Source organism: Platichthys flesus, chromosome 23 (assembly GCF_949316205.1).
Source record: "Platichthys flesus chromosome 23, fPlaFle2.1, whole genome shotgun sequence".
Taxonomy (NCBI): Eukaryota; Metazoa; Chordata; class Actinopteri; order Pleuronectiformes; family Pleuronectidae; genus Platichthys; species Platichthys flesus.
In genome coordinates this window covers 8,411,415-8,433,619 of record NC_084967.1, presented here as the reverse complement: position 1 = coordinate 8,433,619, position 22,205 = coordinate 8,411,415, and the positions used below count along the sequence as shown (strand labels likewise).

Below are 22,205 nucleotides of genomic sequence, written 5' to 3'. Positions count from 1 at the left end.
TTTGTCATGTCTTATTGTGTTGCCAATTGATTTTATTCAACACTGCAATACATGTCCATTCAGCTAGTGAGGCGGCACATTTTTTGCCCGGGACTTGTGGCCTTATCCTCAAAGCATTTCCTCATGTATGCAGCCACCAAAACCTTTGGAACCCTTGGAGCCTGCAGCTAATTCACTGGGCTTTAACATTAGCTAAGAGTATCTTCTATTCAACAGTCATCGATTCAGCTTCTGAAACAAGATAAACTTGTTCAAATATTTCGGTATAATCTATCACTACAGTTTAAACCACAAACATGTGAGAACGAAGAGCTTGGGGTGGCAACAGTAACTGCAGGGCTTGGTGAATGGTCAGTTGCACACACCCCTGCCGCTTCTCACACCAGTCAGCACTGTGCCCTCTGATGCATAATAAATACTCCATGCCAGATGTTTTTACCAGTTTTTGTTTCTTTCCCCCGCAGCGAAAAGTGCTAACCTTTTAGGAATTCATTTAAAACTTCAGTTGTGTCCAGCCTTAGGAGGATGACCTCGAATCACAGATGAATGCAAAGGTTCTATTAATACGTTGTGCCTCCTGTGTTTTTATTCATATTTTCGTCTGTATATTTTATTCATGAGCCCTCCTGTTGTTTTGAGCAAAAAAGGGATTTCAGTCTTGGTTTGAGGACGACCATGACGACAGGAGAGCAATCGAGCCCAGATCTCTAAACCCTGTTGTCCCAGAGGAAATGCCATTTTGGCCCGTTTACAGCGAGGGAAGGGGGAATGAGTGCTTTAATAAGGTGATCATGAGGTATGGGGCACTTCAGAGACATGTTTTTGTAATTCTTGATCTTCTGATTGCTGTTATTAAATTGCCCAAATGGAGGAGAGACTGCTTGGCCTTCACATCCAGCACCATAATGTCCGCCCCCACTTAAACATAGCAAGCGTTACGAGTCAGAAGTCCTCATTACAAACAAGGCTGGGCCCTATTCTGCAAAATAAAAGATGTGTTCTCACTTTAAGCATGCACTGACCTCTAAACCTCTATTATTGTAGCATCATAATGAGCAGAATCCAGATCTGTTCTGTTGCTCTGTGTCTACAGTGCGTCCGTCTTCCTCTAAACCTCAACCCCTCTCCTTCCCCCCTTCATCTTTGTCTCTCTTCCTCTTTTTTTCCTCTTTCGCCCTTCCTCCCTGACTGACTCAGCTTCACATCAATCACACCAATGTTTATTGTCAATGAAATATTTAGTACGAGACGGCCAGTGTGCACAGATTGCAGATTTCATCTCACCCTGAAACAATAGATGATGTGTGCCCCGAGAGAGAGAGAGAGGGGAGAGAGAGGGAGAGGGAGAAAGCGTACTTACATCTTTGTGAGGACCAGTTTGAATTAAAGACCATATGGAGTATGGCCATTTTAGGTAAGTGAGGATATTTTTGCTGGTCCTCACAAGTTTAGAGGACAGTTAATGCTCAGTTTACATACAGAATAAATGTGTGTTTGTGTTGTATATCTAGATCTGTTTGTTTGCTATTTCCGTGATTCGGGTAAAACATTAAAGGATTCTCATCTGAATGCTCATCTGAGATTTGATGCTGTCACCACATGAATAACATGCATGTGTGTGGGTGTGTGAATTATTAATATTGAAGCGATACAACTGTGTACGGAAGCGTATTGCATTCACTAAAAAAAAAAAAAAAAAGCTCTGGGTAAAAAAAAAAAAAAGTTTGGAAAACAGGATTTTTCCTGTTTTTCGAACTTTTTTTTTTTTTCCTGTTTTTCCGAGATAAATTCCTGTTTTTCGACCTTTTTTTTCTGTTTTTCCGAGATAAAATCCTGTTTTTCGAACTTTTTTTTTTTCTGTTTTTCCGAGATAAAATCCTGTTTTTCGAACTTTTTTTTTCTTCTGTTTTTCCGAGATAAAATCCTGTTTTTCGGAGTTAAATTTTCTCCGGAAAAGGCGTTCCCTTAATTCTTCCTGAAGCTCTCACACGCATGGATTATGGTTGCTGCTGCATCAGACCGACAGTGCTAAATGATTTCGAGTTCAACGGTGTCAATACAGGTAAGGAAAGTATTTGGTTACATGTAAGATGCCAAATTCTGTTACGTCTTTTGACCACATGTAACAAAAGAGAGCGAACGACTGTGACGGCAACCTGTCTCCCTTAAGGCACGATCCAGCTAGCTGTGTTCGAGACCCTGATTATAAGCTATCTAGTATTTTGATGAAGTTACATTTTGCATGGACGTTTCGCATAGAGCCCTTGTTCAGCGTGCTTCATGCAGTGTTGGGGAGTAACGGAATACATGTACCGGGGTTATTCGGATGATATTCAGAATACAGTTACATTGTTGAAATCAATGGATAACATGATGGTAGCCTCCTTCTCTGTTTCACGAGTTTATACACTCTCTAAATAAATCTATGGAAATGCCGCAAATGCCGCTTGTAAATCCACCGGAGGCAAATCCCCCAGGATGCAGCTGAGAGCCCCGGCCGGCGGCGGCGTTAAGAAGCCTCACCGCTATCTGCCCGGTACCGAGGCACTGAGAGAGATCCGTCGCTACCAGAAATCTACGGAGCTGCTGATCCGCAAGCTGCCCTTCCAGCGCTGCCCTTGTATTAGTGCCATGACGTACAGCATCGCTTAAAACTCTCAGACTATCCTTCTGTATAAATAACAACTACAAAAGTTTAAAGATTACATTTTCATGTTATCATCTTAAATTTGTTCATATTTGTTGATGCAAAAAAAATGTTCATAGATTCTGCATTTTCCTACATTTGTACAGAACCAGCAATGGCTACATCCTCAAATACACCCCAACCACAAGATGAAGGTCTGAGGAAATTTCTTCAGAGTCGGGGTATTCCTGAGGAGAATATTCAGAAAATGCTGCAGGATCGTGTAAGTCTCAGAACAGGGAGAGGATAATTTCAGCACAGAAATAAACAATAACAATAGTTTATAGTTATACTTCAGGTGTATTTTTAAGCCAGTCTCTTACACTTAAGTTAACGATGTTTGTCTTGATATGTTGTTTTGTTTTAATTACAGATTGATACCTCAGTAGTTGAAGAAATTGATGATGACGCTTTGGCTGCCTACATTCCAGCATATGGTGATAGAATTGCTACAAGGCGGTTCTGTATGGAAAAAAAGACAACAGGTGGAGTTGATTCAAAAAGACTGTCCATGTTTGAAAAACTAAAAAGAAAAATGTACACAAAAAGCAACAAAGACAGGCATCAAGATTCTGAGGAAGAGCATTCTAACATGCATCTAAGAAATAACAGAAGGGCCTCAAAGATGACAAGAAAAATAGAGATAGGCTGGATAAATGATAAGAGACAGGTGAGAAAACGCAATGGTGGAGGAACCAGACTTCTTGATATTTCCAAGACAGCCACAAAGAAAGACATTCTGTCACATGCTAAGGGGCTATTTTTCCCAAATGAGAAATCGATACATGGAATGTGGGAAGAGTTTAGTCATGATATTGTCGACTTTCAGGAAGCAAACCTTGAAGACAGTATTAGTGTTAGAGAACTCTATGAGGCACAGAAATTTGGGGTGTTAAGATTTTACCTTTTCACAGAGCATCTGACCAATAGAGAAGACATCACAGAAATGGGAGAGGGAGCTGATAAACAGACCGACGCAGACAAACAACAAAAAAAGACAGCAGAGAATGTTGAGCAGCTGACACAGAAAACACCAGACAGTAAACAGCAATCACACACTGTGGAAGAAGATGGGCAAAGTACCAACAAAATGTCAGCGTTAGTCTCTACTGCATCTGAGATTATCGATCTTACATCTTTGTACAATACATCGGAAGTCATTTTTGGCACTATGCAAGGTGACGCATTTTTAGGTGTTTTCGATGATACAGTCCCATTTGAGCCTATCCTCCCAGTAGAAGACGCACAAATAAACACTGACACATTCACCTCAACTCCTATTCATTCTGAAACAGTTCCTGCTGCCTCACGAAGTCCTTCTTTTGAACTTTTGCATGTGACTGTGAAACTTCACAGAGTAAATCTCTTAGAAGAACTGATTACTCAATTCAAGGATGAAAACATGATTAGCTACTCTGTGAAATACAGCTTCATTGATGAAGTTGGTGCAGATGTGGATGGTGTGTCCAGGGACGTATATGCTGCATTCTGGACAGAATTTTTAGACTGTGGAGCAGAGGGTGCAGATATGAGGGTTCCATCGCTGTCCCCAAAATGGCAAGAAGAAGAATGGAGATCTCTTGGTAGAATAATGGTCAAGGGATTGGAGGACCATGGATATTTCCCTTTTCGGCTCGCTCAAGCCTTTACAGCAGCAGTCACATTTGGTGAACATTCGGTCTCACCTGATTTACTGTTTGACTCCCTGATGTTGTATCTTAGTCAGTCTGAGCGTGATCTCTTGTCTACTGCTTTGCAAGAGGCTCTAGTTGGTGATGATGAAGATGAGTTCCTTGATCTTATGGATCGCATGGGAGTAAGAACAGTACCAACACAAGAAAACTTGAAGGCTGTGCTTCTTCAAGTGGCCCACAAGCAAATAATCCAGCAACCCAAATATGCACTAGATAACATTGCAGCAGTCGCAGGGCCAACTCTCAGGAAGTTTTTCCCCAGTGTGCTTGAAATCCATAAGATGTATGATGATCTTAGACCAACAACGCGAAAGGTGTTAAAGCTGATCACAGCCTCTCCAAATACAGCATCAGAGAACCAAAGTTTGCGGTTTTTACATCAGTACATTAGGGGATTGGATGAAATAGGCCTCCGGAAAATATTAAGATTTATGACTGGGTCTGATGTCATCTGCGTTAAGAAAATTGAAGTCATATTCACCTCGTTGGAAGGGCTGGCACGGCGGCCAATTGCACATACTTGTGGCCCAACTTTAGAGCTGCCGTCAACTTACAACAGCTATCCTGAGCTTCGCTCTGAAATAGAGTCTATACTGTCCAGTAACTCCTTCACAATGGACATTGCATAGGAGTGCCTCTATCACTCACTCACATGTACACACTTTTCCCTTTCTTGTTAAATTTTTGTACGGTTGTAGCCTTATTGGAGCCGACAGTCAAGATCCAAACAGTGTGATTGTGAGACAGAGTTAATGTGGGGAAGATGTGGTAATTAGTTCAGGAGCTGTATTATGAGCTCGGGGGGGGGGGGGGCTTTTTCTATTTTATCGAAACAGTCATCCCCTCACTTAAACTGTTTGTAACAAATGGTTTATGAACAGTATGTTCATGCACTTGAAGGACTATTACACCAAAAAACAAATGTGCACATAGTTTGCAAAATAGTTTACTGCTTTGCGTACTTTTTTCAGCTAAATATACAGCTCAGTACAGTTTTGTAGACAATGTGAAAGTGTTTAAGTGATACAAAAGACATCATCCTCTAAACCTTTCTGATGTTGTTAACAGGAAGTATTTTGTGCATTCTGTTGTGTTAAAGTGTCCAAGGTTTTACACTGAAGTAGAGTTGAAATATTTTGGATGTGTTGTTTTTGAAAAATGTTGATGTTTATAATGCCTGAACAGGCTGGGCTTTTACATGTCACTAATTTCGAATTTCTTGAATTATTTTGAAAAGCTTTTCATTTATTTTATAGTGTTATTAATGACACTCTACAGAGCATCTGTTGAACCCTGTGATTCTATAAAGAAGCTAGACCTATAAACAAATTGAGCCTTTTACAAAAGTCATGTTTTGCACACATTTTGTTATTTAAATGACTAAGAAACATCTATTTCAAATTTACTTTGATTTACGTTGTCTGTTATCAGTTGGAGAAGAATCTTTTTGGAAATGGTTCTCACACAGTTGCAATTTTTTCTGAGAAATTATAATTGAATTGGAGCTTCTTGCTCATGTTAGCTTTTATTACTGGCTGTGTTTGTTTGTTAATCTCTTGAAATATACATTAAGGAGTACCTCAAAAGTGTCCTACTGTTTATAAATAAAAAGCATTGGTTTCTCTCTTGTTTTGTGATCAAATTAATTGTGCTTTTACTACAGATAAGTTTAACTATCCATTGCCACAAATGGTACTTGACTATTTATTGTAAGCATTTATTTGTTCTAAAACTGGTTGACCCTTTCTCACAGAGCAGAATTGCTGACTTTGGATAACAGCAATGGATACAACTTATATTATCCATCAAATCCCTTCACAAATAATCTTTTAAGGAGACATTTCCCTGTTACTTATTGTTGTGATCAGATGCTACTGCATGTTTTATACACTAAGTGGCAGCAGTTGTTAAATATGAGTTATTAAAGAAGCAGAAAAGATTAGAGTAAGAAAACACAAAGATGCACATATATGCTGCTTAGGGCATCTTGCAATAAAGCTACTTTGGGACTTTAACTAAGCCTCATCCTTCGAAACACGAACATAACAGCTAGAAATGTTTATGTGACCAAACATGGTTTAATTGAAAAAGGAAAAAAATCTAGGCACACTTTAATTAGTGTGGAAATTAGCCTTTATTTGTTGATGGTGTCATGGTAACCACACTGCCAATGAAAAAGATATTAGGATGACAGACCACATTTTATTAGGCTACATAGGCAAGATGGCCTGCTTTTATTCAAACGATAAAAGATAGTTGAATTATCAGCAACAAATAATAGATAATATATTTCAACACCTAAGATCCTCTACATCACCAAATGCTATGTCATTATTTCGTGGCAGTTGAAATATCTTGATGAGAAAGACACAAAGAGGAAGGAATTTCATAAATGCTTAAATAGTGTATAAACACTCAATCACATAGAGGAGAAATTAAACTAAATTAAATTATTCTCTGTATTACCAGGTTTGTCTGATGCCACACACCACTGGAGTTTTAAAGTTTCAGCCCATAGACACCCATCATCATAAGATATTATAACATGTTTGATTTATGGATGATTATGCAAGAATAACCACAGTGTGTCAGATGACATTCAGTCATGCTACATAGTTCCACAATGAGGACAAATTTGACATTTTTTGTAAAGCAGAAATGTGAGACGTTTATTTTCAGGACAGCCCCAGTGACCTTGTTGAGTATATAACTTTTCCATAATGATGAATGAAAAGAGATGATATGAAGCTCAGAGAGGAGTTAATTATTCATTACTTAGAGACAATACATCTGTTAATCATTTAAACTGAAATTTGCAGTCAACATTACATTTTCCACCCATAGAAAAAATGCAAACATAGCGTTATTTTGTTGAAGATGGGTGCTCACATTCAATCATCTGATCCAGTACAACAACTTGTGATTATTAAATATGGGCATATATGTAAGCCCGTAAAAACTTATAAAGCTCAATTGCTTCCTCTGGAGAGGTGGGTGGATGAAGATTTGTTTCTGCCATGACAAAGCAACAAACGTCAAACAAAGTATTGTCACAGGGACACGGTCCTCTCTGTAGGCATTCCTCCCTGCATGCCTGTATCTTCTGTTGGGATACCTCTTTCAGGTACTCTCTAGCACCAAATAGTTGGGGTATGGTGTACATCATCACCGGACGTCCTCCTGGGGACACCGCATTTCTGGATGAGCGAATTCTGTGAGTGTTCCAGAGGTGAACAACATCCTGCAGTTCTCTCTAAATATAAGGGAAAAGAGTGGGGAAGTGAGAAAATTAGTAAACGTGGCAAACCATCTGCAGGCAAAATAAATGGTTATTGTCCACAATAGAGCAGGGGTTTTCACAACATTTTCATTGCATATACCCTGAAAAGGGTGCATGTTAATTGTAAATAGCCCAATCTATGTTATTGTTAATATTTTTGAATTGTCTTTCTGTTATTTTATTGCGTAATATTTGCTCAATTTAAAGTCATACAATTTCATTGTATGACCTCCAAAGAGGCACAAGTTCTTACGGTATTGTAAGGTGTTGTACGGTGTTATTTAAGGAAGGCTCAAATAAACCACCAAAACATGAGTTAGAGTCTCGATCATCTTTCGGGGGATATGCTGCATTAATCCTCTTCGAAAATAATTAGTCTTCAAATGTGATTTTTGTCCCAAGCCCAACCACAACTGTCTGCAGTGGGGGAATTTTACTACATTTACTCAACGACTGTAACGTACTTAAGATACAATTTAGGTTCTTGTCTTGAGTATTTGCATTTAGGGTATTTTGTGCAACTTTATTCTTAATTTGACCTCTCAGGTAACATTTAAGTGTCTCCCATAGCAATGAATATGAAGAGGAGTCATTTTGATTGAAAGATAAGAATTCATCAATAGTGACACTGCTTTACACATGTAAAGCAGTGTCACGTGCCCAAACACTGACATGTTCACTGACCTTCTGGAAAACTCGGTTACTTAAACAACAATCCTTCTAACTCAGCTGAACTCTATTCTTAAACCATCCCATTATCTCAGTGAACATCAGTGTTGGTCAAGTTACTTCTAAAAAGTAATTAGTTACAGTTACAAATTACTTCTCCCAAAAAGTAATTGAGTTAGTAACTCAGTTACCACATTGTTAGAGTAATTAGTTACTCAGCAAAGTAACTGTGGCGTTATTTTTCATGTTTTATAACGCTGTTACGTTCTGTAACATCTTTAACGTCAAAGATGTTTATATTAACTGATTGAAGAATAAAAACACTATATACAGTTTTTTGGGGAGATTATATTTGTTTAAATACACTTATAATACGCAACCTTTTTGTGTCGAATTCGTTTATATTTATATTTATTTAATTAGGGGCTAGACCGATAACAAGGTCATCGGTCCAACCAGGGATCTTTCGTTTATAATAACTTGGTCGGGTAGCGCGCAAGGTACACAGACTGTGTACCTTGCGCGCTGTGTGCGGCTGTGTACCTTGCGCACTCGACCCGCTCGAGTCCGCCCGTGTCCTTAAAATTAAAAGCGTAGAGCATTTCCCCTGGGGTTTGAACAGGGTGATTTGTTACAACCGCACGCTTCATTCAACCAAATTGTAGTAACGCGCCACTTTACATTATCAATAACGATAACGGCGTTGTAACGATGACAAAAGTAATTAATTAGATTACTCCGTTACTGAAAAAGAGCTCCGTTAGTAACGCCGTTATACTTAAACGCCGTTACTCCCAACACTGGTGAACATTAACATTTACTACTAGTCCTTTATAATTTTCTGGGTATTTATTGGTATTAAATATTTTTTTAAGGACCTCCTTTGGTGTTTCATTTTTTAACACTGGAATCCACTTTTGTTGCTGGCAATATAGAAGAACCTCACTAACTTGCTTAACATATGACACCATGGACAAAATAATGAATTAAAAATGTTTGAATTATAGGCTACATTTCAAAAGCGAAAAAAAGTAGTTCTTACCTCTATTATTTCGAGACATGTGAATTGTATCAGACTTTTGTCGAGGAAGTCACCAGAGTAGTGGTCAGACTCTTTCAAATCCTGAAATACGTTCATCCAGAACTGTGCATGTTGCTTCCTCAAAAAACCCCACCACTGCTCAATCCGCTGGTTATGATTGCTTGAGCCGTACAAAAAGCATCTGTTCGAAAATTCGTCCATATGATCATGTCTCATGAATATTTGCATCTGCTCCACGAAGCAATTCTCTGTCCCAAGGTCTGATCTAATTCGAGTAGCAGTCCCATTTCTCGATGACACCTCATCAATAAAGTATCCAGCGATTACCTTTGGATCACTACTTGTAGAGTATGCATGTAGCCACACCAACATCCTTGAAAACCCGTCTATTGCACCATTGATGCAGATTCCATATGGTTTGAGTTTATCATATGAATCTATGTGCCATAAAAAGTTCGGACCGGGATTCTGATACAAACGTCGTCGAAGGCGTTTACGGCGTCTCAGTTCCACTCCGCGGGGATCCAGTATTTTCAGCAAATGCCTGATTGTCTCTTGAGTCACCACGTAGCCGGCCTGAATGCTTTTCAGATGCATCATCTTGTATCCGTGAAGCATTCCATATTCGCTCAACTGATCCTGTAGGAAAACTGCAACGTCCAGCAGATCGGAATAGTTTTTCCGTCTGAACAACCGCAGACTACTGAGGTGCCTGCGCAAAGTCGACAAACTAATACAAACACCATCTATATTACTTAAAGACACAAGTATTTCCCAGTGTCTCAAGCCCAAAACAAAATAAAACCTGATTAAAGTAAGCAGACGGGACATTGTTGCTTCCACCGAATCTCCAACAAGTGAGAGCGTCATTCAGAATCCCAGTAAAACTACCATGACATTTTTTTTTTTTCGAAAAACAGGATTTTTATCTCGGAAAAACAGAAAAAAAAAAAGTTCGAAAAACAGGAATTAATCTCGGAAAAACAGAAAAAAAAAAAGTTCGAAAAACAGGATTTTATCTCGGAAAAACAGAAAAAAAAAAAGTTCGAAAAACAGGAATTTATCTCGGAAAAACAGGAAAAAAAAAAAAAAGTTCGAAAAACAGGAAAAATCCTGTTTTCCTAACTTTTTTTTTTTTTTAACCAGAGCTTTTTTTTTTTTTTCAAGTGAATGCAATACGCCTCCGTAACTGTGTCCCATGCAAGCACAGGAGTAAAACACAGAGAATGAAACATGAAAGATCCCTTTTCCACGTCTGTCACCAAAAATGCAGTTTCATACAGTGCATTGATATAATACATTAATATCATGCATCATTCAGTCCCATAAGCCTTGCTTTGATCCAGTCTTTCCCTGTCTATTTTAAACTGCCAGTCCAACACTTGTAAGAGTCATATAAACTCTAATTAGCCGGTTCATAACACATTATATAGTTGTCACCCTGCAACAATCATTTATTAGTGTTTATTAGGGAATAATTCATAGCCAGAAAACAAACACTTTATATATATACTTAATAATCTATTGTGCTTACAGCTACTTGAAGTTAATAAACCATTAATACATGATATTATATAAACATAGTTGAGATGAGTCAGCCTTTTATAAAAAAATTCATTCAATTAAGAATCAGCATTTTTTCTTATGTTAAAAGTATTCAAATAGAACACATGGCAATGGACAGTAAGAAATTTAGTAGCCAAGTTTAAATGGTGGTTAGTTGTCTGACTGGTAAAAAGGAGTAAGGTAAAGTGTGTGTGTGTGTGTGTGTGTGTGTGTGTGTGTGTGTGTGTGTGTGTGTGTGTGTGTGTGTGTGTGTGTGTGTGTGTGTGTGTGTGTGTGTGTGTGTGTGTGTGTGTGTGTGTGTGTGTGTGTGTGTGTGTGTGTGTGTGTGTGTGTGAGATCACTGACAGTAAGTTGTTGATTTTACAGCAATGTGGCTGAATAGAGCTGGTGTTGGATATGACGTTGTGAAGTATCAGATATAGAGTAGTTTTGTAAACACCAGTGTGGCCCTGAAGTTGAAAAACTGAAAACCAGAAATTACAAACTCTTGAGAAACTCAACATCCTTAAAAAAGAAATGATATTGTTTGTTTTGTTAAATAACAAGTATTTGACTCATTGCATCTGTTCGACTTCATAGCATTTTAAATTGACATTACTTTTTGTCATCTGTATATTTAAGAGATACTGTGTTTTGTTAACTTTTTCAGCACCATCAGCGACCGCTGGTGAGTGTGAGTCTGGAGAGTCATGCTCATTTTCAAGTCAATTTGCATTTTTTGAATTTCCAGGGGGAGACGGAGCAGTGGTAACTTAGGTGAGAAGTGAGACTTTAATCTGCAGGTTTAGAGGTGAAGGGATGGGTGATGGCTACTCAATTGGCAAGTGACGATATACATATCCTTCAGTGAAATGTTGTGATGGACAGTGGCATTGGGTTTACTAAAATTATTATCATTGTAAATGCAGCATAGAAAACATTCAGCCATGTCAGCTATTAAACCAAACCTAATATGAAATACGTTGGTTTCATATGATAATATATTCAGTACAGAACATGACGTTTATATACTGTAGGTAAATTCTTACATAAATTCCAAAGCTTTGGACAAAAAGGGTGTTTGATGCTTCCTCAACAGAAAAGAGGCCATTCATTTGTGGTGACAGAGGTTTGTCTGAAGGAGCTGGACAAAATGATAACGGACGGACAGAAAGCCGACTGGGCTGGAATTGAAAACAAACTGCAGGGGACAGTGCGATACGGAGAGCTGTGGAGTGGGAGGAGAGAGATCACTCGGCTATAAGCAGCCGGGCCAAATGGTGGAGGGGACAGGGTGAATAAGCCAAACCGTTTTTAAACAGGTTTGACACAAGGGCCCCAGGCCATCTACTCACTGCACAGCTCAGTAGGCTGCTTTAATGGCACCCCACCTCCTGCCACCCACACGCTCTAATGGCACTCCAACTGCCCACATGTCTGCCTCCCTCAAGGCCACCATACACTTGCTGTAATATGTGGACCTCTGGCAGGGAGTTTGAGACAGAACAAACCACAATTTCGATTTTCAATAGTAGGCACAGGCTTGTTAGAAGCAAGTGGAATCTTCTTTTTCCAAGTCTTTCTGTTGTCTTAGAACAATACACAGGAGAAAACATAGCCAATGAATCTATGAGTAAGTAATCGTTGTGACATAATACATATGTCACCATATTTTAGATCGACTGATAGTACACCTGTGCCTCACAAAATGTGTTATGCATCTAATGATTGATGCAAATGGACATTCAGGCTTGTTTTAAATTTTTTAATTTTCTTGATTCATCAGAGTTTTCCTGCAGGTATGTAAACACAGGTTTAAACCTCCCATGTTAATTTTCCTGATACATTTTCTGAAGAAGACAATTGCATAGTAGTGTGTGCAGTGTTGGCAAGATGACATGATTTAAAAATGACTTTGTAGTAATTTGTAATATGTATTTAGACTATTTAGGGTTTTTTCAATAATTCAAATAATGTGAATTTTAGGCCTTAAAAAGTCTTGAAAATGTTACGATATTACGTACTAGGTATTGAATTAATTTAAGAAGGTATTAATATCACATTAATTTAACGCCATTTTAAGCTTTAAAATTTGAAATATTTTTGTGGCAAGCAAAGTTTGTAGGGATACAGATATTATCATGTTTTAATAAAACTACAAGCTATGTGACCAATGCACTTGCTGTGGGAAGACAATGGAAACCTGCTGCCTATTGTTTGAGAGATAATAATAATTCTGTACTAGCCTACTTCATCTTATTTTCAGCTGAGAGCATTTGACTGTGGTCAGTGAGTGATCTGTTAAAAGACTAAAAGCTTCACGACCTCCTTCTCCACCCCCCTCATGCTCACACACTTAAACACTTAAGGACGGCTTCCATCATTCTGAAATTAATGACACTGACGAGACAACTAGGACACCGCTTTGACACATTGAGAGCAATAAAAGATAGATAATTACTCTAAATTTGTGCCACATCATTAGTGTACGTCAACTGATGATTTCACATTAGCACCATTAAAAGAGACTGTGGACTTTGACTGTTCTGGCACAAACTTGAATACAAAAAAAAAAAAAGTGAGAGTGGATGTAAGTTTGAGTGCCGCTGGTGGAGAATAAGGATGGACTCATTTTAACAGGCGCCCAATGGAGAGAAGAGGAAAAACATCTGTTTTCGTACCAAGCACCGTTATGAAGATTGATCAGTCAATTTGCAATGACTGAACCCTATCTCCGCTGACAAATTGTCTCAAAGCATGTGGTCCTAAAACAAAAAATTGCCTCTGAGCAGAGCCGTCTCTGAGGCTTTCTTGTATTTACACTTTTTGGTTTGCGTGCGTGTGTTGCGAGCACAGGTTTGTTGTTTTTTTTGTGTTGCGTGCACGAGCATTCTTTGTGGCGCGCAGGTATCGTCTGTATCCAGGAGCTGTCCTCCCTGTCAGATCTCAGGTATTTATAAGTCTCGACAATGGAAGACAGATCACAAAGCCTCAAGCTGCCACACATCCATCCTTCCAAGGGCTTCCAAAGACACCCTTCAGCATGCATTACTCATTCCCATGCTGCTACAAACCAAATTTTCTGTAGCTTTCCATTGGTTTCTTTCCCCCTCGCATGCTGCGCGTGTGCGTCAGCGGGAAGCATGGGTGTGGTGATGTCTGCTGATTTTTGCGTATCTTCAGGGGCACAACTTTCTCTTTGAACTCATGCTCTCCGTCTCGCCAATTTGAATGACACTGTCCCCCTGTGTACACTGCAAACATTTCCTGTGGTGCACCGTCTGCCACCTCAAGTTGGTTTTGGCTGTTTTCTTAATAATTTTTTTATATCTGCAAGACTGATTTGTTTCTGAAAGTCTCATAGAGTTTTTTTTGCCAACTGATAAATCAGTCTAGCTCTAGTGGTTATCCATCGTACATTTGTTGAGACATTTCACTCTGAACCATAAATGTCAACATGCTGGATGTGATGGAGGAAAAGTCGGTGGACCACCAGAGCCAGTAGGAGTCATCCTTTGTGTACCACTAATGCCTGTGCCCATAATACTGCAGAAAGCCGTCTAATAGCTGTTGAGATTTTTCAGTTTAGACCGAAGCAGTGAATAGACCCACAAACTTACATCCTTAGAGACATGCAACAAGTGTGGTTAAAAACGATTTCACACAAAACACTTCATTCCTCTTGTCCTATGTATGTGTGTGTCTGCATGTTTGTGTGTATGTGTGTGTCTGTGTGCGTGTGTGTATGTGCAGCACTAGATGTTAACTGCCTGGAGAAGTTGGCAGAATGCTGGAGGGTTGCCAGTTTGAAATCTCACACCAGTCAGTGAAGTAGCTGAGTAATGCTCTCTGCTCACTGAGTAATAACCATAGAAATTATATGTTGAAGGGGCCTTAAGCGAGGTGTTAATCCCTGACTGCCACAGAAAAGCTGCTTAGTTGCAGGAGACAGGAGATGACTGTGGTTACTCGAAGCAGTGTTTGGCTGTGATGTGTGCAGCTGTTTGAACAGGTCCGGGAGGTTGAAGATGAGAGGGGCTTTGGGTATTTAGCAGAAGTTCCAGAGCAACAATTTCTAAATAATGACATGTGTACTGCATACACTAAAGATGTTTATCTTTTATATTGTGCTTGTGTGTGGACTGTGATGTGAGAGTCTCTCTCCTGGCTTGTGTGTGACCTGAATTGATGTCCCAAGGCTACTTGGTAGTTTTTAGTCCGTTGAAAAAACGATGTCTCATTCTGTCGTCCATACATAAAACAGAAAATCCCATAATTCCCTACGAACCATCCATTATTTTTCTCAGGACATCAAGCTAGACATAAATGTCACAAGATTAAAAAAGTCAAAGATTTTTAATGTCATCATACTCAGTTACAATGGAACTGAGTATGATGACAATAAAGATCTAACACACACAGACACACACACACGTTCTTATATAAGTCATTTACACATGATCTTAAACTTATATGAATATACATGTCTTTTTTTGATGATGATTAATTTAAAGAGTTGAACTGCTAATTTCAATATATTGATGTGTTTATACATATGTGATGTCCCTGCATTAAAGATAGTGTTAATCTAAACAAAAAACTTGTTAAGGTTTGATGTCCCTTGAGTGCAACAAGTGATTTGCTTTTCACATACCTGATTGACTGCACAAAATATATGATGTTTTTTCCTTGTGCAACAACTTAGTGGCCTGCGCTTCCAAACTCAACTTCTCTATCACCGTTCCAAAAAGATTTGCGTGTGTTAACATGAGAAATGCCCTGAAATACTTAAAAGTGGTTCACTCATGGAAAAAGGGACGGTCTTATGAATTATATTGCTCTGGTTTTTCTAAGAAAAAACATTGCGCAGTGTTCCACCTTGAGCTGAACGGTGATCAAAGTGAGGAAAACCCAATTTTTGTTTGCATAATTCCAGTAGTGTAGATGTTATACATAAGACTTTCTCTGTGATTCTCGCAGGATTTCAGGACTATGTTACAGTAAATCCTCCGAGATGCATAGTATATCCTTAAATGCCAATTTAGTATTCCGCATCTGTTGAGACCATGGGTGCGTGCTCGCACACTCGGAACACCGACACGCACTACGGATACGGATAGTACACTATCATTTTAACTGACCGCAAGTGTATTTTTTCTAACTTGTATGATGGATTGTTTCCTTTATCCTCAGGCGGTTTTGCACCTTTATTTTTGGGTCTGCTCCACAAAAGGGAATAGCCACCAGGGACAACACTGCTTCCTCTAATCCAGCAAGTTCTAAATCTCCAGTATGATTCCAGTCTTAAAGAACAATATACCCTGGAGCTTAGGGAGAACTGAGAGAGATGTAGAGAGATGGGGAACGAGAGAAATGGGAATAGAGAGCTACTGAGGGGAGTAGCGAAAGTGAACTAAATCCTATGTGAATATATACTATATTGAGTGTTGAAAGATGGCATATTAAGGTTCAGTAGTAAGGCTCTTTTTGACCCAGAAGCAGTATTTTGCTATTACGATACTTTAATATCTTTAATTCTGTGGATGCCAAATTGCATCTGCACTTATGCGTCTAGTATATCTAGAGACGTTGGTCCTGTCCTTATCAATAAGGGCCTGCTTTGGGCTTTGGAAATGTTGTGCAATTTACCTGCCAAAAAATGTGACTAAAAGCAATTGTGCTGGGAAGAAGGAGAACATCATACAAAGAGACTGTAGCAAGAGGAAACTAGCTAAATCAGCTAAGAATGAGCTGGAGAGAGAACTGCACATTCGAGAAAACCGGTATAGAGGACACATGGAGCGCAATGGCAACCTCACCCTGAAGTTGGCTCTAGGCTCCCATGGAAAAGGACAGGAATCCCTTTAAACCCACCATCCTGCCTGGATCAAGGAAGAACTGCTGAAGTCCCTGTGGGTTCATTGAACATGAGTAAGGATAAAAATAGGCCTCCTTTCCTCTCACAAGGAAAAATTTATTCTTTGCATCACCTATTTTTTTCCCTTTCTATCTATTGAAAAATAAATAGCATTGCACAATCGTAATTGCAGTATTTAACCTTTACTAATAACCTTGATAACTCACATATCACTACATAAAATATATATACAGGTATATATCCAGTTTCTTTCAATGGAGTATTTGTTGAACCTTTTTTTAATAGCCTTATTTATTATAACCATGGATCAATAGACTATGTTAAGCGAAAATGTCATTTGTTGTGGAAAAACCCAGAGAAATTTACCAGACTCAGTTATTCCCATATCTAAACGTTTGATCTTTGAACATGGGATATTCCCAATCAGCAAATAAACACAACACAACAAAGAGTTAATAAATAAAAGCTAAACTAAATTCAGCCCAACCTGCACAGCAATGCATATAGACCCATGGAATGTCTTGATAAAGTCCTATAATATACAAATACTGTATGTAATATTCACAAGGCCAGGACCATCACGCAGTATATTGGCAGACACAGTACACACCACATGTTTTCAACTCAAATGTCCTAATTTCATCACATTATTTTATAATGAACTCAGCAAACTGTGGCTACTCTCGGTGCACCTCATTACCCCCACTACATCACAATTTTATTATTGCCTATCATAGAGTAAATGTGTTGATTATATGTGGTTCCAGTTTAACATAGTGAAGTGTAAAGTAACATTAATTTGGGATGGAGATTACAGTCAGTGAATGGAACAGCAAAATGAGACAGAGAAGTCAGTCTTGTATGTGTTTTAAGACTGAGTTGGTACTATATGTGTTTGGGCTGTTGTGTAGCTGTTGATGCATTTGTATAAATTATTCAATCTTAATCCTTATTTTGAAATAAACAAACCTACCATGTCTGCCATAGGTCTCCAGAGCGATACAGTTTGACAGCAGAAGAGCGGTACGGGATGCCATTATAATATTCTCGCAGGAGTGTTCTGCAACCGCATTGAAAAATGAAAATGGCTTTACCCAACAGATCCATTCATACCTTAAACAGTGGTGGAATGTGCAGCGGCAGTAGAATGCCTGATGGTAATTTGAATATGCCTCTGAATGAAGGTAGCTGCTGGCTGTTAAACACCTTGGCATGTTTTCAGCCCGGTTCAGGTTCGTAGGTGTGTCAATGTGTGTATACATTTGCATGCTTGTGTGGGCCACAATACCTGCGTTTTCTGTATACTACATGAGTGCAATGCAGGATTGTGCCTGTGTGTGTGAGACATTGTCGGAGACTTTCACAGCGCTCTCTGGCTGTGTCTCTGCTATGAAAGTGAATAGTGGGGATTCTTTACTTAAGCATGCCCCCTTTTGGCCCCTGAAATGCTCGAGCCTATTTCCCCATAATGGCTCTATCGTGTAGCCAGCTCCCATGGGAGCCTCGTTGCTCGCTTCGTTCTGCTTTACTAACCCCCCTCCTCCACAGAAGTGTGAAGAGGGAGATGAGGAGGAAAGAAGGGAGCGAGCTTGCTACGGTGCTATGATGAGTGAACGCTGATGAGGGACAGTTATTATGCAGAGCTTATTATTCTCTCTCAGCACTGGGGGGGGATTGTCACCAGTGGCTGCAGTTATTCATTAATGCTGTGAAATATGACCCGGCCCATGGTGTGTACTTGTGTCTGTGTGTGTGTGTGTTTTGTGTGTGTGTTGCCCAGAGGCCAAGCCATCAGATCTACAGTGGAGCTTTTGTAGTAAGTATAACTCATATTCCCTTTTAGTTATTTTCAGTGCTGCCTGTTTTCAGTCTATAGACACACATGGAAAGGAAGAGCTCAATAAAATTAATTTAAAATCCTGTTATTGCTTTTTAAAGGTCATATTAAAATGGCGGAATTGGAGGATCTTATATTCCTAAATATATTTTTTCTGGAAAACATTAAGTAAACCCTGAGCAGTCGATACCTTCAGGCAGCAATTGTACCCTTGTTACCGTTGATAGTAGTTTGCTTTCGCTTTCACTCATTATATTGCCCCTGCAGTTTCTCTCCTGTTTTGCTTTAATCACTGTTGTATATGGTTGCATTAAAAAACTCATCATCTTAAAAAGCACAATTATCAGTGTACCTCATGGTGCAGACACTTAAATAAAACTTAAATGTTACAACTAACTGTTTAATGCTGTTTTGTGTTGTAATAAGTTATTTTTGTTCACTTGGGGGTAACAGAAAGAAGCTGTGCTCACAACAATGACATCACCTTTTAGTTCACATGGTGAACCACTAAACAATCAGTTCCCAGTGTGAGCAGTCGTGGAGCAACAGCAGAGCTCAGTACCTGGCTAGAGGGCAAATTTAAGTCAAATATTCACTATTCCGTTTTTGGTCTCCTCCCCTGAGTAAAATATCTGGCTTCTGAGCTAAAAGAGCTGCTGTGTTCAATCGCTGGGCCTTTGCCTCTTGTCTGTTTGTTATTCGGTGCAGTCAGTTTTGGCAGAAAAAATGACACCCAAGGTAAAAAAGATAAAAGCTGTGAACAAAGACGGAGAAGTCAAAGGTCAGAAAATCAAAACAAGGACTTTAAAGTGCAAGAGAGCAGAGGGAACTGCAGAGACGACAGGTTATAAATTGCTTCATCCATAGATTGTATATAAAGCTAGAGGGCACTGCCTCCACCTCCTCCCACTAACCAGAAATTAAGCCAAATGCCAACTATGTTCCAGACATGAACTCTGCCATCTTGAGCATTTGAAGCCTGCAGAGTAGCAAACAAGGGATAGAGCAGCGCCATGCTCGACCAATCTCAGGTCACTCAGCTGTCCGGCACAACAAGAAAAATTATTTCATGTCTAGTTTGAGTTGTTAATTTGGCCCATGTCCTATCCACTAACATGGAGGAATCAGATGTATGACCTGTACTGCAGCCAGTCACCAGGTGGTAATTGAGACTCTTTGGTCTCACTTGTGGGGAGCTATGATGTCAGCCATCTTATATGATCCTTTATTTACAGTATATACAAGTATTTAGTATAGCTGCTTGAAGTCTGTACAAAGAAACAGTCTCATTTTGTTTATCTACCATGTCACATCTTAGGTTGAAGTGCAACACCTATTTAGATAACGCATCTGGGGAATGTCGAGCTGGTTTTCTCTTTTTTTCACACAGTGGTGACCTTTTTTGCTAAATGGCAGCGATGTTTGCTTTCTACTTTCTTTGTCATTAAAAGTAGTTAATTGCTCAGTCCAAGCACAAAGTGTTGCGTTCCTTATATATATTACACTGTAACAGTCCTGTGTTTAGGTCACAGGGTGAATGGTTAATTAAGTGGAAAGAAAACACTGAAAGAAATCTATTCTTCACTCCCTGTTTCTTCTCTGCATGCCCCTAAGCTGCCCCCACTTCTTATTAAAAACAGGTCAAGGACCCTAAGGCCCAGAGCAGCATGGGCCCCAACCCTCTCAACCATCTTGCCCTTAATCCTCATTACCCATAACCTCACAAGATTCTTCAGTAGCAAAGCCCACACCTATCTCTTCCGATCTCTCTCCCTCTCTCTCTCTCTCTCTCGCTTGCTCGCTCTCCCTATCTATCTCTCTCCTCTAAGCATCATCCCCTTAACTTCCATCATCTTGGCCACATAGCCCTCACCTTCAGCCCCCGACAATCCCCAGCCTCGACCTCCAGTCTCCTATATGAGATGATCTTTCCAGTGATTAATGCAAGTGGGAGGTGGAGACCCGGCTGTCGGCCCATCTGAGAGCGCTCTCAACTCTCCAGTCTGCTGTGGGGAAGCTGACGGGAGACGCTGCTATTTTAGTCTCTACTTATTGCTGCTTTTGCATTTGTGTTGCTGTAATTTGAAGCATTTCGCAATACCTTTGTCGAGCAGAGTTCAGTGAAATGAAGGGAACCGGCTTGCAAAGCTTTGCATCTGTGGTTGTTTTCAGCTGTGACGAAAGCATTTTGAGATATTGCAAAGTGTGAATTGAGTCACAGTTTTCCACTTTTAAAATGTCTGTTACCTTATTCAGCACTGTGCAGTGCTGTGAATTTACCTAGTTTTGTGTATAAAAGAGTGTTTCTTACTGCCATTTGTCAAGTTAATCCACTCGCCTATATATTATAAATGGATTTTAAACATCTTCTGAAGAAAGATTCTCTTTTCACACAACCTGCAATGCATACAGAGTCATTATATGCTTAGATTTTATTTCCAGTGTTTGTGGGATTCTGCAGATCTGAGCAACTGTTCATCACCTCAATCTTTCATTCATAATCCCTTTCACTGGGCTTTATAAATGACAGGCCTTGGTGGCCATTTTTCATGTGGTTGCTAGGGTAACAGGTTGAATCAAAGACATGCTTGGAACTGTGTGTGTTTGTGTGTCTGTGTGTGTTTGCCGTCCATTGCGCGTCTACAAGACTTTGACTGCACGATTATTTTAGGGCTCAAAACCTCTTGAAAGGGTATGAGCTGTATAATTTGTTCAAACAGTAAACCAATTGAATAAGAAGGTCAATGACTGAGTGTGTTTGGATTATGAGGATAATGATAACGCTGACAGATAAGGGCTTCCTAAAAGCAGCTTAGAACAGGCTGCACAGGGAACTGCCTCATATTTTACCTGCAGGACAATCACGCATGTTTTGATGTTCAGCTTCCTTTCAGCTCACTGGTCGCTGTCTTGAAGTCATTCTAATGTTATGATCAGGCTTTCGACATGTGAGAAAAAATGGTCATGTGCTTGACAATAAGGACACAAGATATATAATTAACCAGCACTTCAAGACTTGTCACCCTCTTTATTGCAGGCCACGGCACCCGTCTTAAAAGGCCTGTGGGCCATGGTATGCTTTAATTGGCCCATTGATTTTTATTTGCATAGTTGTTTGTTGATGGATACAAAGCCGGTGGCAGCCTATTGATCAAGTTTACAGAGATAGCATTGAGAAGAGATGGGTTAGAGAGAAAAGTGAGGTATTTAGTTTTGTAAAAGAAAATTGTAGACCAATATAATAGCAGTGAAGCAGTGTCATTATGTTGTATCCATAATACATTTACATCACTGGAACATCCCCATGTTTAATACATAAGGTATATAGATCAAGGAAATGTATTCAGTCACAGTTATGGAATAATGTCACTATTTTTCAACATGGGTTGTTATTCAAATCAATTGTGGCCATTGTGACTATGTGACATATTAACTTTTCATGCCACTGTGTGGGGTTACTAGAAACACAACCCTGGACAAACAACATGATTTAAGGGAAAAAAGTTTAAGCCTCTTAGAAGACATTTAAATAAATTGCCTGTCATGTCAAATTTGTTCAAGCTTGATTTTTCAA

At 39.4% G+C, this 22,205-nt stretch overlaps 2 protein-coding genes across 3 annotated transcripts; one reads left to right on the top strand and one right to left on the bottom strand.

Moving 5' to 3' along the window:
- The first annotated feature begins 1,730 nt into the window (after window positions 1–1,730).
- LOC133949095 (uncharacterized) lies at window positions 1,731–5,200 on the top strand. 2 transcript variants are annotated; one of them, XM_062383268.1, is made up of 4 exons: window positions 1,731–2,062; window positions 2,794–2,909; window positions 3,060–3,171; window positions 3,601–5,200. In XM_062383268.1, exons 1-4 carry the CDS (start codon window positions 1,993–1,995, stop codon window positions 5,007–5,009), a joined length of 1,707 nt encoding a protein of 568 aa, XP_062239252.1. In that variant the 5' UTR covers window positions 1,731–1,992; the 3' UTR covers window positions 5,010–5,200. The 2 variants fall into 2 exon arrangements, with proteins under 2 accessions (XP_062239252.1, XP_062239251.1); XM_062383267.1 differs by having other exon boundaries at window positions 3,060–5,200.
- Window positions 5,201–6,568: 1,368 nt separating this feature from the next.
- LOC133949096 (uncharacterized) lies at window positions 6,569–10,360 on the bottom strand. Its single transcript, XM_062383270.1, has 2 exons — window positions 9,372–10,360; window positions 6,569–7,633 (listed from the first exon to the last, which is right to left on the bottom strand). Exons 1-2 carry the CDS (start codon window positions 10,239–10,241, stop codon window positions 7,307–7,309), a joined length of 1,197 nt encoding a protein of 398 aa, XP_062239254.1. The 5' UTR covers window positions 10,242–10,360; the 3' UTR covers window positions 6,569–7,306.
- Window positions 10,361–22,205: the final 11,845 nt, after the last annotated feature.